We start from the raw sequence: 12,703 nt of genomic DNA on the forward strand, positions 1-12,703 counted from the left end.
ATGTGGGAAGAATAATATAAGTAAAATGGGATTAATGCAGGATTAGTTGAAATAGCTGCTAAATGGTTGGTATGGGCTCAGTGAGATGAAGGACCTGTTTTTGTGCTGTAAGACTCGTTGACTTTTTTTGCACCTTGGGTTCTTTCTGTTGTTGGGAGTAGTCATCTGCTCCTAAGCCTCTGCATAGGACCGCTCACTATTCCTTGGATTGATGCATACAGAAGGCTAGGTTGCCCAAGCAGTGGCCTTATTGTAATGGCTTAGCTTTCTTTAGCAATCCTTTGGCCACCTTTACCCATTCTCTGCCTTTCCAGCAAGGTGGTGATGTATAACGATCAAATTGCCAGTCCTGTGAGAACATCACAAAGTTATCTGCTCTGGACTGTGATCCATTATCAATGATCAACTCCTTAGAGGTGCCATTTCTGGCAAGTTCTCCTTTGATTGTCAATGAGTAGACATTTCCTAAGAAGTGGCTCACAGATTTTTTTTAAATAATCAATTGTCATTTCTCCATCTTGGTGAAACAGATCCAACCTGACTTTTGCCTGCTGTGCGTCAAGAATTAAATGAGAATGAAATATTTTCTTTGACTGGAGATCTGCAGGTCTTGCATTTCTACACAGGCTCTCATTCATCCCAGTCAGTGGGAATTTTCCTGTGGAGGCAACCTTTCACTCCCAAAAGTGAGAGCGAGCATGTTTGATCATGTTGTATCTTCACAGTTTGCATGCTTCACCTCTGATCTGTTCACCTTGAGTGCCAGTTCATCTCTCTAGTGCAGGAACAGATCTGAAAACAGGTTCAACCTCATGCTGTACCTCTTTCCTTTCTTGTGTGAATCACTCGCTCCAGGGGCTGCATCATATCATTTTGTCTGGTAGCCTCAGTATATTGGATCAGTGGCTGAGAGACTGAAATATGCTTTGCAATGTTGATTGTCTCAAACTCAGTATCCCTCACATGCCATGTGTCTTTGAGAGGGGCTTAAGATTCAGACTCTCTAAAAGTGTCTGCTACATGCATATCTTTGCCCAGACAATACCAAATCTTTTATGTTGTATATAAACATCATCACAAGAATTCTCTGCAACCCTATCAATGCTTTTTAGGCTTAAATTGAATGATGTTGGGTGAGCTGTAATCGCTCTGCCTATATATAGTTCACAATATGCTTATTGGTGAAACTTTTCCAGTCCAGAGATTACAGCAAGTAAGTCATTCCCAATTTATGTGTAATGCATTTCCACGTGTGAATCTCTGCTTGTGTATGCTATTGGCTGACCTTCCTGGAGGATCATTGCTCTAAGACCCTTCTGATGCATTTGCCTATAGCACTAGTTCCTTCTCATCATCAAAATATCACAACATGGGTGTGGTTGTGACCATCTCCCCAATAATTCCAGCCACTGTCTGTAAGGAGTTTGTACGTTCTCCCCGTGTCTGCGTGGGTTTCCTCCAGGTGCTCTGGTTTCCTCCCACATTCCAAAAGACGTACGGGTTAGGAAGTTGTGGGCATGCTGTGTTGCCGCTGGAAGCGTGGCGACACCTGCGGGCTGCCCCCAGAATACTCTATGCAAAAAATGCATTTCACTGTGTGTTTCACTGTACATGTGACTAATAAAGATATCTTATATTTGACTATTTGCTCTTGAACCTCCATCAAGCACCATTCCATCTCCTTTAAAGTTGACTGCCTGAGTGATCACTCAAAGGGGCAGGATCTCGCTCAGATAGTTGACAAACCTGAGTAACTGTTGCACTCCTATAGTATCCATTGAGTGCAATATCTCCTTTGCTGCCTTGACTTTTACTGGATCTGGCTTCAGACTGTCTCTGGTGATTAAGTGACTGAAGGAGGAGTCTTCCCCCATTTTGACCTTGAGCTTCTGTATGTTCAACATCATCTATTTCTCTCTGCGTATGCTCATCAGGGATCTCGACTTTTGGTGGAAAAAAACTGTAGATCCCAGAAATCTGAAATAAAAACAAATAGTGCTGGAAACATTCAGGCAGGTCTAACAAAAGGTCTTCTACTTGAAACATTTCTCCTTTCACGGATGCATTTTCTGTTTTGCTCTCAGTTTTTGGTCACGGGCCACTGTTTCCCCTTCTCCAAAGACCACACTGTCATTTGCTTTGCTTTTGAACCCACAGAGCCTTCACTGAGATTCCCCTAGTGCAGTGTGCAGAAATAGGATAAAAGCATGCTCTCCTTATTGAGCTCCGCATGCCAGAATCCATTTTTGCATCCAGTACAATGAACATTTTAGCTCCACTCAGGTCTGACAAAAACTTCTCCATAATAGTTTCTCTTCAGGGAGCTATTAAGATCCCTGGCGTCTAGGTAAATTCTCAGCCTGCATTTGATTTTGCAGCACACACCAAGCTGAATACCCACGGAGTAGGCATGTCAATGGTTACTATCTCTCCCATAGTCACTGCATGGATTTTTGATGTCCTTTTTATTGTGCATGTACCAATCTACATCACACATTTTTTTTAATATATGCTGGACATTCCTTCGTAGCCATTCATGTTGACATCCACAGTGTTTGTAATAGCGCAATCTTCAATGTATTTTCCCTCTTCTGCTTTCCGCCTCATATTCCATTGCACGTGTTTCCTGTTGTTGCCCATCAAACACTTCTATCCTGACAGCATATAGTTCTGCTGCTTTGCATGTCTGTTTGCATATTTCCAGAGTTAACTCTGTCTCACAAGCTGTGATTTTGGATTCAACAGATAATCCAATATCAGTAAGCATATACCCTTTCAATATGCGGAATAATTTTACCTCCATTAAGAAAGTATCAAAAGATTATTTCTCTCTGCTCTTCATTGCATGTAAATAACAATCAACTCTTTCATTTCTAGATACTTTTCAATGTGCTTGTAAGATATTTAATGCATTCTCCATTCTCTCCACTTGAAACAATGAGATACACCAACATCTTTATTTTCTTCTGTTCTGGTGTATTTTTCACAGCTAGTCCAATAAACACCATTAACTCTAACTTCCACTGTTTCCATTCTTTTGATAAAGTACTTGCCAGGAAATCTAGCAGCTTGGGAGTCTCTATTTGTTCCATGTGTCCAACCTCAGTTTAAACACATGGCTTACATCTCTGGCACGTGCCCGTGTATTATCTCAATCGGGAGGGATCACACATAGTGTTCAGTATTCCTATTTACACAAGGCATCCAACAGTTTCACAACCAGTACTTCTGACACTGTATCTCACCATCTTGATCTCCCTAAGATGCTTGAAAAATAATTGGTTATTCAAACTAATAACAAAAGTATTAAACAGTCAGAAAGAGCTTACAGCATCAGAACAGCATTTATTATTGTGGTTTCCTCCACAGAGATAGAGAGACTGGAGCTTCCCACAACAAACAATCCTGCACAGGCACAGACACCAGTTAGTCTCATGATGCAGTCCTTAAAGTGGTACATCCATAAAGCAGCAATGATTGTTAACAGCCCATATCATATGTGATACATGTTTCTGATTATTTGCTTTATCTCACCAAAACTTTTGTTTTGAACCCATGTGGTTGTGTGGTACAGAAGGAAAATAAATACTAAAATCAGCAGCAATGCAATGACAGTTATGACCCCAAATAGCCAAAGAACATAAACATTTCTTCTGGTTACAAAATAAACAGCTGTAAATAATGTGATGGATCTCGGATTGCACATGTGGTACAACTGCTGGAAAAACACACTTGACAAGAGTAGACAAGTCCTATTGTCATTCAAGTCTGTGATTCAGACCTACAACTCCCATGTGCAATTGCTTTTGAATCTTTCCAGGCTGAAGAACAAAGAACTGTACAGCATCACATCTCAGAGTGATGAGATTTTTGCTATACCATATACAGTGTGCTTATTATGCCAATATTATAGAGTTTGCCCACTTTAGACCCACTTAAAGAAGATGTGTAATTGTCAGATACAAAAACCAAGGATTTTCAAGTTGCATCCATTACTGCTGGAGCATTTGATTTTTAAAAGATCAAATTGCAACACATGGAGATAAGGTCAAGGAGAGGTCAGCTGAACTTTGCAAGGCAAGTTTCATGCCATTTTAATTGTTTAACTTGTGAGCCCACCAATGGAGCAGAAAGTGAGAAAAAGATAACTTATGTCCCTCTGGAGATGCCAGATCTTTTGTTTTTACAACATCTATGTAATAGCTTAAATCTGATTTCTGTTTGTTAACTGTTTTCAAGAAATTTTAGTAATAATTTCTTCCCTTTTTTTGGCACTCCTTGTATTGTTGAAGAAGGCTGGTATTATACAAACCCAGAAAGAGTTGATCTACCACTCTCCCTGCATTTGCCATAATTCTTCAAGGTCTTTAGAAGCTGTGCAATGTTGCTGAGAGTGATAATTATTCCTGAGTCAAATAAGGCAGTTGCGTAATAAGGAAAAATCACTTTCAGAATTTGAGAGAATTCTGGTGGATTACATTTCAAATATGCCCTATTTAGGGAGTTTGCAGCACAGCCTGATGAGAGAAAAAAAATATCAATTCCTATTTGGCTTTTGAAGCAAAGTTAATTACAGGTTTTTATCTGCTGGTGTCAGTTTTCTAGATTTGCAGCATACTGTATGTCATGTTATTTAATGTGGTTAAATCACTTGCCTGTCAAATGGCAATCATCTTTGTTTCTGAAATAAATGTTAGTGATGGGGAATATATGACGAATGTGTTTTAAGTACACACCAGTTAAGTATATAATCTGTTACCTGTGACTGTTACAATCAGCTTAAAATACATTTCATTTTAGTTTAGCCAAGTGTTTGCACTGAGGAACAATTCATGATACATCTAACTATCTTTTTAGTGTTTCTGCAGTTTTGTCGGACACACAGTAAAACCGGATAATGTAAAAGTGCTTCATCTTGTATTAACCATCGTTGCACTTGCATCCCAAAGGAAAAGCTACATTTTAAAATACTATTAGTCATCAAGAAACAGATTCCAGTCACAGCCTGTTCGCGTTAAAACAAAGGCAACAGAATTGGTGTGGCATGGCATAACATTCCCAGAAAATCCAGTGATTTGTACCACATCCACGTGAACCACAATCTACTGAATGTGTGCTACAAGTTTACATACAAAAACCTTGACTTAGTGGCAATGGAAGTGGATCTGGATGTGAGCAAATCATTTGCAATAATAAAACACTTGTTCCACTTAAAACTAATGACTGTATTAGTACCAGTGGTCTTGTAACTAAAGCTGCGTGCTTAATGCAGAGCGATGGTTGCATTCAAATCAAATTGCTCTGTTCGTTAAAATAGATGACAAATGATTCTGATATAATACCACAGCATGATTTCTAGATTTATATCAGTAACAGCTGACTAACAAAGAAATATCCAAGGTATCTCGCCTTAATATATTCAGACCAGCATTGACACCAAACCAGAGGTTATTAGGATTAAAGGTTATTAAGGTTTGGTTAAAGATGTAGTTATGAGGGCTATATAGAAAGAGACAAAGAGGTTTAGAGATGAAATTCCAGAAATTGATCTTCAAAAGACAGTACTGGGTTCTTACTATAGCTGATAACAGATGTGGTGTAGATCAAGTGCTCTAACATTTGTCTAGTTACAACTGTCCATTGTGGATTTGAATTTACTCTAGCATTGTGTAATTAATTAATTAATTAATTAATGGCAATTTAATGTTGCTTCAGACCCAAAAAGGGAATATTTTAAAAAGTAGTTTTATTACTAAAATTACTTTCTCGACATGTTCTGTATCAATACAGTTCAACAAACTACTTGAACAAAACAAGTTTAGCAGAGTAATTCTAGAGAAACAAAGGACTGCAGATGCTGGTATCTAGATGAAAAACAACAAGATGCTGGAGGAACTCAACAGGCCAGGCAGCATCCATGGGGAAAAGCAGATAGTCAACGTTTTAGGTCAAGACTTCCTGAAGAAGGGTTCTGATCCGAAACGTTGACCGTCTGCTTTTCTCCACAGATGCTGCCTACTCTGCAGAGTTCCTCCAACATCTTGTTGTTTTTTCATTAGAAGAGTAATTAGTTTTAAGGATAAAATATTCCAGCTTTACATATAAAATTTTACATTTTCCTTTAACCTTGTAGCTTTCCTCCTGCAGCGCTTCTGAACCATTATCCAGTTGAATGAGACATCACTCATCTGGTTCCATTCTTTTCTATTCAGTCAGATCCAGAAAAACACAGCAAAGACTTCTTTGCTGCAGCCAGTGATCTATCCATAGACCACCACCTGTTTCTCATCTATGTGCTACCACTTAGCAACAGCATCCAAAAACAAAGTGTCATTTTCCCCATGTAAGTTACTTTACCTCACAGCATTTCTCTTAATTCCTTCATTATTTATTTCTAAATCATCAGACCAATTATCCAGCATACAGTACTAGATGAGTAGAAATTCTTTTCAATTAAATATGGAGAGGACTGAAGTCATCTTCTTTGGTTTCCACCACAAACTCCATTCCTCAGACACCAACTCTGTCTCTTTCCCTGCCAGCTGTCTGAAATAGAATTAGACAGTTCGTAATTCCAGCATGAGAATCAGACATCATATCCATGTCATCTTTCAGACTATTTCTTCTTCCAGACCATTGCTTGATTGCATCCTTGGCTTAGCTGCTCTGCTGAGATCATACAAAACTCTGCTGCCCATGTTCTAACTTGCATGATTTTTCATTCGTTCATTAGCTTTATGCTTGTTGACATATATGGGCTCTGGGTTATTCATGTCTTGATTATAAAATTGCCATCCTTGTTCTTCCCCGTGATCTCACCTTTTTCAATCTCTGTAATCTCCTCCAGCCCCAATCAACTTTCCAATGTAAGTAGTTCTTCCTAGTTGTGTGGTACTTGTAGTGGCCCTGTTATTAAACAGGGTTAAGAAATAAATATGGAAAACAAATAAAACTGCATTTGCTTGAATCTGAAACAATAAACAGAAATGTTGGAAGAACTCAACCAATCAAGCAGAATCTGTGGAAAGAGAAACCAGTCCACTTTTTGGGTCAGCAACCCTTCCTCAGAACTAGAGAAAGAATGGAGAGTTCACCATTTCCAAAGAAGAGCTTGGGGGAGGAGTAAGGTGTACGGAGATAAGTTATGATAGATCAGGTGATGAGCATGAGTACTGACCATTAGTAAGCTGTTTTACAGAAAAGTGGTGAGAAAGGGACATGGGCATAATAATGGGAAACGATGAGAGAGCAATTTACCTGAAGTTGGAGAATGTAATGTTCATTCCAGAAGGTTGCAAAGTGCCTAGATGGAAGATAAGATGTTGATCTTCTAGTCCACACTATGCCTCACTATGGCAGTGTAGAGACTGCAGACAGACATGTTGGACAGGGAGTGGAACTGAGAATTAAAGTGGCATATAACAGGAAGCTCAGGTTCATCCCTACGGATTGAGCACAGGTTCATTGCGAATTGATGAACCAAACAGCATTTGGTTTCTCCAGTGTAGAGGAGGCTACGTTGTGAACACCAAATGCAGTAGACCAGACTGGAAGAAGTGTAAATGAATCACTGCTCCATTTAGAATGATTGTTTGGGCTCCTGGATGGTGGGAATGGATAGGTGTTGCATCTCCTTCAGTTGCATGGGGAGATGCTGTGGAAGGGGGTGCTGAGTGGGGACAGAGACATGGACTAGAGAGTCATAAAATGAGTGGTTCCTGCAAGACACAGAAAGGAGAGGAGAGGGGAGGAGGTGGTGGAATCATGTTGGAGCTGGTGAATATTTGCAAAGGATAATACATTGAATGCAAAGGCTGGTGGGGTGGAAGGTGAGTACTGAGGAACCCTATCTTTGTGTTGTCCGAGCGGAGAGGGGGGCGAGAGCAGAAGTGCAAGAAATAGAAGAAATGCAGTTGAGCGCTCCATCCTCTATGGTTAAGAGGAAGCTATGTTGTAGGAAGAAGGAGAACACCTCAGACATACCAGAGCAGAAGGCCTCATCATTGGAACTAATGCAACAGAGCCAAAGAAATAGCAACAAAGGAATGGGATCCTTACAGAAGGCAGGGTGGGAGGATGTATAGTCAAGGTAGCTGTGAGAGTGTGTGGGCTTGTAAAATACGTTAATAGCTTGTAAAAGATGTTCGTGGTTAATCTATCTCTTGGGATGCAGACAAAGAAATCCATAAAGAGAAGGGAAGTGTCAGGGACGGGCCACATAAATGTGAGAGCAGGGTAGAAATTGCCAGCAAAAGTGATGAAATTTTCAAATTCTGTGCAGAATGTGACAGCCATGCAGTTGTCAATATATTGGAAAAAGACTGAGGAAATGATCCCAAATTAACCTGGGACAAGGACTGTTCCAGGGTATCCAACAAAAAGACAGGCATAGCTCGGGCCCATGCGAGTTCCCGTAGCTACACCTTTAATCTGGAGAAGGTGGAATCAAAGGAGAAGTTGTTTAGTATAAGGACAAGTTCCACTGATCAAATGAACATGTTATTGGAGAGGAAATGTTTGGGCTTCCATTTGAGAAAGAAAGGGAGGGCCCTCAGACCTTCCTGATATGGCATAGAGGTATAAAGGGATTGAACATCCATGGTGAAGATGAGCAGTTGGGAGCAGGGAAATGGATATTGTCAAAATGGCGGAGAGCATCAGAAATGCCATGGATGTAAGTGGGAAGGGATTGGATGGGAGGGCAAAATAGAGTCAAGGTAGGAAAAATGTTTGGTAGGGCAAGAGCAGGCTGGAACAATAGGTCTACCAGGTATAAATATATTGTCTGAATAACTAGCATTAAAGTATGCAGCAATTCCCCAGTTTTCTTGCAACAAGTCTTCTGCATTTGCTGTCTCCCATAACAAGACAAATATTATGCAGGTTGCCACACACAGAATCTTCATGTACATGAGAAGTAGGTGTAATACCTGCAGGTAAGATCATAACAGTTGGAAAAGATGGAGAGGCTTGGACAGCCTTTTTATTAACTTGCATTTTTCTACTGCCCTTAATGTGTTAAATCATTCCAAAACAATTTTGCAGTTAAATTATGGACTTTTGGTGGAAGAGTGAAACTGGGGAAAATGGAATTGCAGGGTCAGTGTTTAATTGGTATTTTAATTAATGTACAGGTGTCCCAAGAGAAGAGAAAGCTTGCAAAAGATCTGTATTGAAGGACTGTGATCAAGAATATAGTGTTCTAAAGAAAGTGATTAAGTACAGGGATGAATGGAGCCAAGAGTATTTGAAATTGAGGCACCAGAGGAAGATAGATAAAGTCACTGCAGGGATGATAGGTGAATTGAACTTTGAAATAGATGGGACACAAGTGTTAGATTTCAGATTGAGGTGGAGTTCATGCAGGTCAATGCTTTCAGGCCACCAAGGACACAGGAAAAAGCCAAGGAAGTGACAGTAAGGATGCGAGTTTTAGGGATCTAAAGGCGAAAAGCTACAGATAATGGAAACCTGAAATGAAAGCAGAAAATCCTGGAAGTATTCAGCAGGTCAGGCAATATTTGTGGAGAAACAGAGTCATTGACCATGATTACATTTTGTCACCCTAAAGCGTTGATCCAGATGTTCCCCCATCTGAATGTTTCTGGTGTTTTTTTTTGTTTCCATGTGAGTTTCAGAAAGAGGAGAGCAACATTCTTCGAGATGGGTTGAATCAAATAGTCTTAACATATGGACTTGGCTATACATTACTTAAGGCTATTTGAGTGATGCTGCAAATAGAACTCCTGCCTCACAGCTCCAGTGATCTGGTTCAATCCTGACTTCCAGCACTGAGTATTTGGAGCTTGCATGTTTTCCTTGTGAGCACATAGGTTTCCCCAGGTGCTGTGGTCTGCTCCCACATGCTAGATGGGAGCTTAAGTGGCTACTGTAAATTGTCCCTGTAAATTGCCCTGAATTGCATGTTATGCACTATTTATAAATTAAACAATGGAGAAAATGAATTTTCTCAAATTTTTGGATTCAAGTTTTTTTTTTAACTCTACACAATAATCGATCATGCAGAAAATATACAGAATGACAATCAGCTTCTGAAACAGCGTAAAAAACACCAGAATGTGGATTTTTTTTCCTTTTGCTTTATTCCACTGATTAAATGTCATCTGATTTTAATTGGATTACACCGTACAAAGCCATCTTTTAAACACTTGATGTGCTAATTATGGTTTCCTCTCTTTCTCTTTCCAGGACTGAATTCTCAGTTGGAATACAGCATTGCATCTGGAGATTCATTGCAGTATTTTAATATTGACAATAATGGTGTTTTGAGTGCCAGGCGAGAGCTAGATCGGGAAAGTCAGTCATTCTACAACCTGCTAATTATGGCTCATGATTTATCATTGCTGCCTGCAAGTAGGCTCACAAGCACAGCACAAGTCTCTGTTATTCTTCTGGATGTCAATGACAACCCACCAAGATTTATTTCCTCAAAAATGGCATACATGCAAGAAAACTCTCCTACGAACACTATTGTTTATAAAGCACAAGCCACTGATCCTGACAGTGGACCAAACAGTTATGTTGAGTACACGTTACTGAGTCACTCAGCAAACAAGTTCAGTATTGGAACAATAGATGGCACACTACAATTAACTGGTGAACTTGACAGGGAAGAAGTCTCCAATTATACATTGACGGTGATTGCTACAGACAAGGGTGAGCCTCCACTCTCTTCATCAATGGACATTACTGTTATTGTACTTGATGTGAATGATAACCCTCCTGTCTTTCAGCAACTTCTCTACGAAGTTGAAATTAGTGAAAACACACTTAGCGGCATTGATCTCATCCAGGTCACTGCCACTGACCTAGATGAAGGAACTAATGGTCAGGTCCGGTACCATATCGCCAGCGGAAATCTGAACAATGATTTTCGACTTGATTCTGTCACTGGTGTAGTATCAGTAGCCAAGCAACTTGATCGTGAAACGCGACCCTCGTATTCTCTGACGGTCCAGGCAACTGATCGCGGAAGCAGCCCACAAACTGCCACAGCTGTAGTGAACATAAATCTCACCGATATGAACGACTTTATTCCTGTCTTTGAACTGTCACCCTATACGATGCATGTGCAGGAAAATGCACAGAATCTGCCAGTGTCCATCTTGCAGGTTGGTGCTATAAATCTACTTGATCTGCAATAATTCTTCCATTTTTAAGTAAAATTAATCTTGTGATGAAATCTGGTGTATGTGGTGTAGGTGCTGGTCAGCTCCTTTTTGTATTTATCGTAAAAGCAAAATATACAGTAAATCATACTGGTATATGACTCGCAAAAATAACAAATTGCTGGAAGAACTCAGCAGGTCAAACAGCATCTGTGCAAGCAAAGGGATATTCAACATTTCAGGTTAAGACTCTGCATCAGCACTGCGAGTGTAGAGGGAAGGTAGCCAACATATAAAAGTGAGAGGAGGGGTGAGACAGATGCTAGTAGGTGCCATGTGGAGCATGATGAGGGGAGGATGATAGGCAGGTGGAGCCAGGTGGATGAGACTGAGGCTGATAGGTGGAAACAGATAATGGAGGGATGATGGGCAGATGGAACCAGATGGGGAAAGGGATAGGAAAGGTAAACCAAAGGAGAAGAAACCCAGGCAGATAGGTATGTGGAAGAAGGTGACGAGTCTTGGTAAGAGGAAGGGGAGGTATAGAAAAGGTAAAGAAACCCTGGATGGACTGGTGAGAGTGGGAAAAGGATACAGAGGGTGTGGGTTACCTGAAACTAGAAAAATCAATGTTCGTACCTTAGGCTTTAGCCTAACCAAGCTAGTTTGTGGAGGAGGCAGTGGAGAAGGCTGAGGACAGACAGATTGGTGTGAAAATGGGAAGGGGAATTGAAATAACATACAACCAGAAGCTCAAGATGGCTGTTGCGAACAGAGTGCAGGTGCTTTGCAAAACGTTCACCTCGTCTCTGCTTGGTCTCACCAATGTAGAGCGGGCCACATCGCGAACTCTGAATGCAATAGACCAGATCAGAGGAGGTGCACGTAAATCTGCGCCTCACCTGGAAGGTTTGTTTAGGCCACTGGATGGTGGTGAGGGAGGAGGTGATATATGAGTTGCATGCTTTTACTGAGAATTTTAAACAAGCATGAAGTGCAGCACACACAGCAGAATTTTACAACAGTGGTGGTAAGCTTTATTTAATTAACATCAAACTCATTCAGGAAATAAATTAATTTCAATGCACAACATGGGGAAATTATTGCAACTCTGTTTCTAATTACATAAATGAAAAAATTGAATTGAAAAAGACTTTTGCTTCTTCAGCAGAAGAAGTAGGAGTAGGTGTGTTCCATTTATTTCCTCAAATATGCTCTGCCATTCAGTAAGATCTTGCTGATCTGACCTTGGCTTCTGCTCAATTTTCCTGTCTGTTCCTTATAACCTTTAACTCCCCTGGAGCTCAAAACTCTGTTTCAAACTTGGATATATTCAACAGTTCAGCCATTTCTTCAACAGGTTCATACAAGTTACAGTATCAGAGACCCAAAGCTTAACCCTCTGAAAAAAATGCCCTGAAAAGATTCTCCTTGCTCCCCTAACTGACAAATACCTGTCCAGCCTCCAATCTACATAGTTAATGTTAGATTTAGCCAAATTGATCAAAGGTGTGGAATTAGTTATCAGAACCTGCAACTGACACAAATCTACCAGTAATAAATAACATCTGAAT

General features: G+C 40.2%; 1 protein-coding gene and 1 long non-coding RNA gene across 2 annotated transcripts in view; one reads left to right on the forward strand and one right to left on the reverse strand.

Annotated features, from left to right (window-relative positions):
• Positions 1-12,703, forward strand: part of LOC127582445 (protocadherin Fat 4) — a 293,967-nt gene that overhangs the window by 165,646 nt on the left and 115,618 nt on the right. Inside the window, exon 6 of the mRNA XM_052037709.1 lies at positions 10,210-11,132. Within this exon, the coding sequence (XP_051893669.1) occupies positions 10,210-11,132 (923 nt within the window). The remainder of the gene's footprint in view (positions 1-10,209; positions 11,133-12,703) is intronic.
• The window catches only part of LOC127582453 (uncharacterized), a 54,151-nt gene that overhangs the window by 12,045 nt on the left and 29,403 nt on the right, over positions 1-12,703 (reverse strand). The gene's annotated exons all lie outside the window — the stretch shown is intronic.

Source organism: Pristis pectinata, chromosome 2 (genome assembly GCF_009764475.1).
Source record: "Pristis pectinata isolate sPriPec2 chromosome 2, sPriPec2.1.pri, whole genome shotgun sequence".
In the NCBI taxonomy this organism is placed as follows: Eukaryota; Metazoa; Chordata; class Chondrichthyes; order Rhinopristiformes; family Pristidae; genus Pristis; species Pristis pectinata.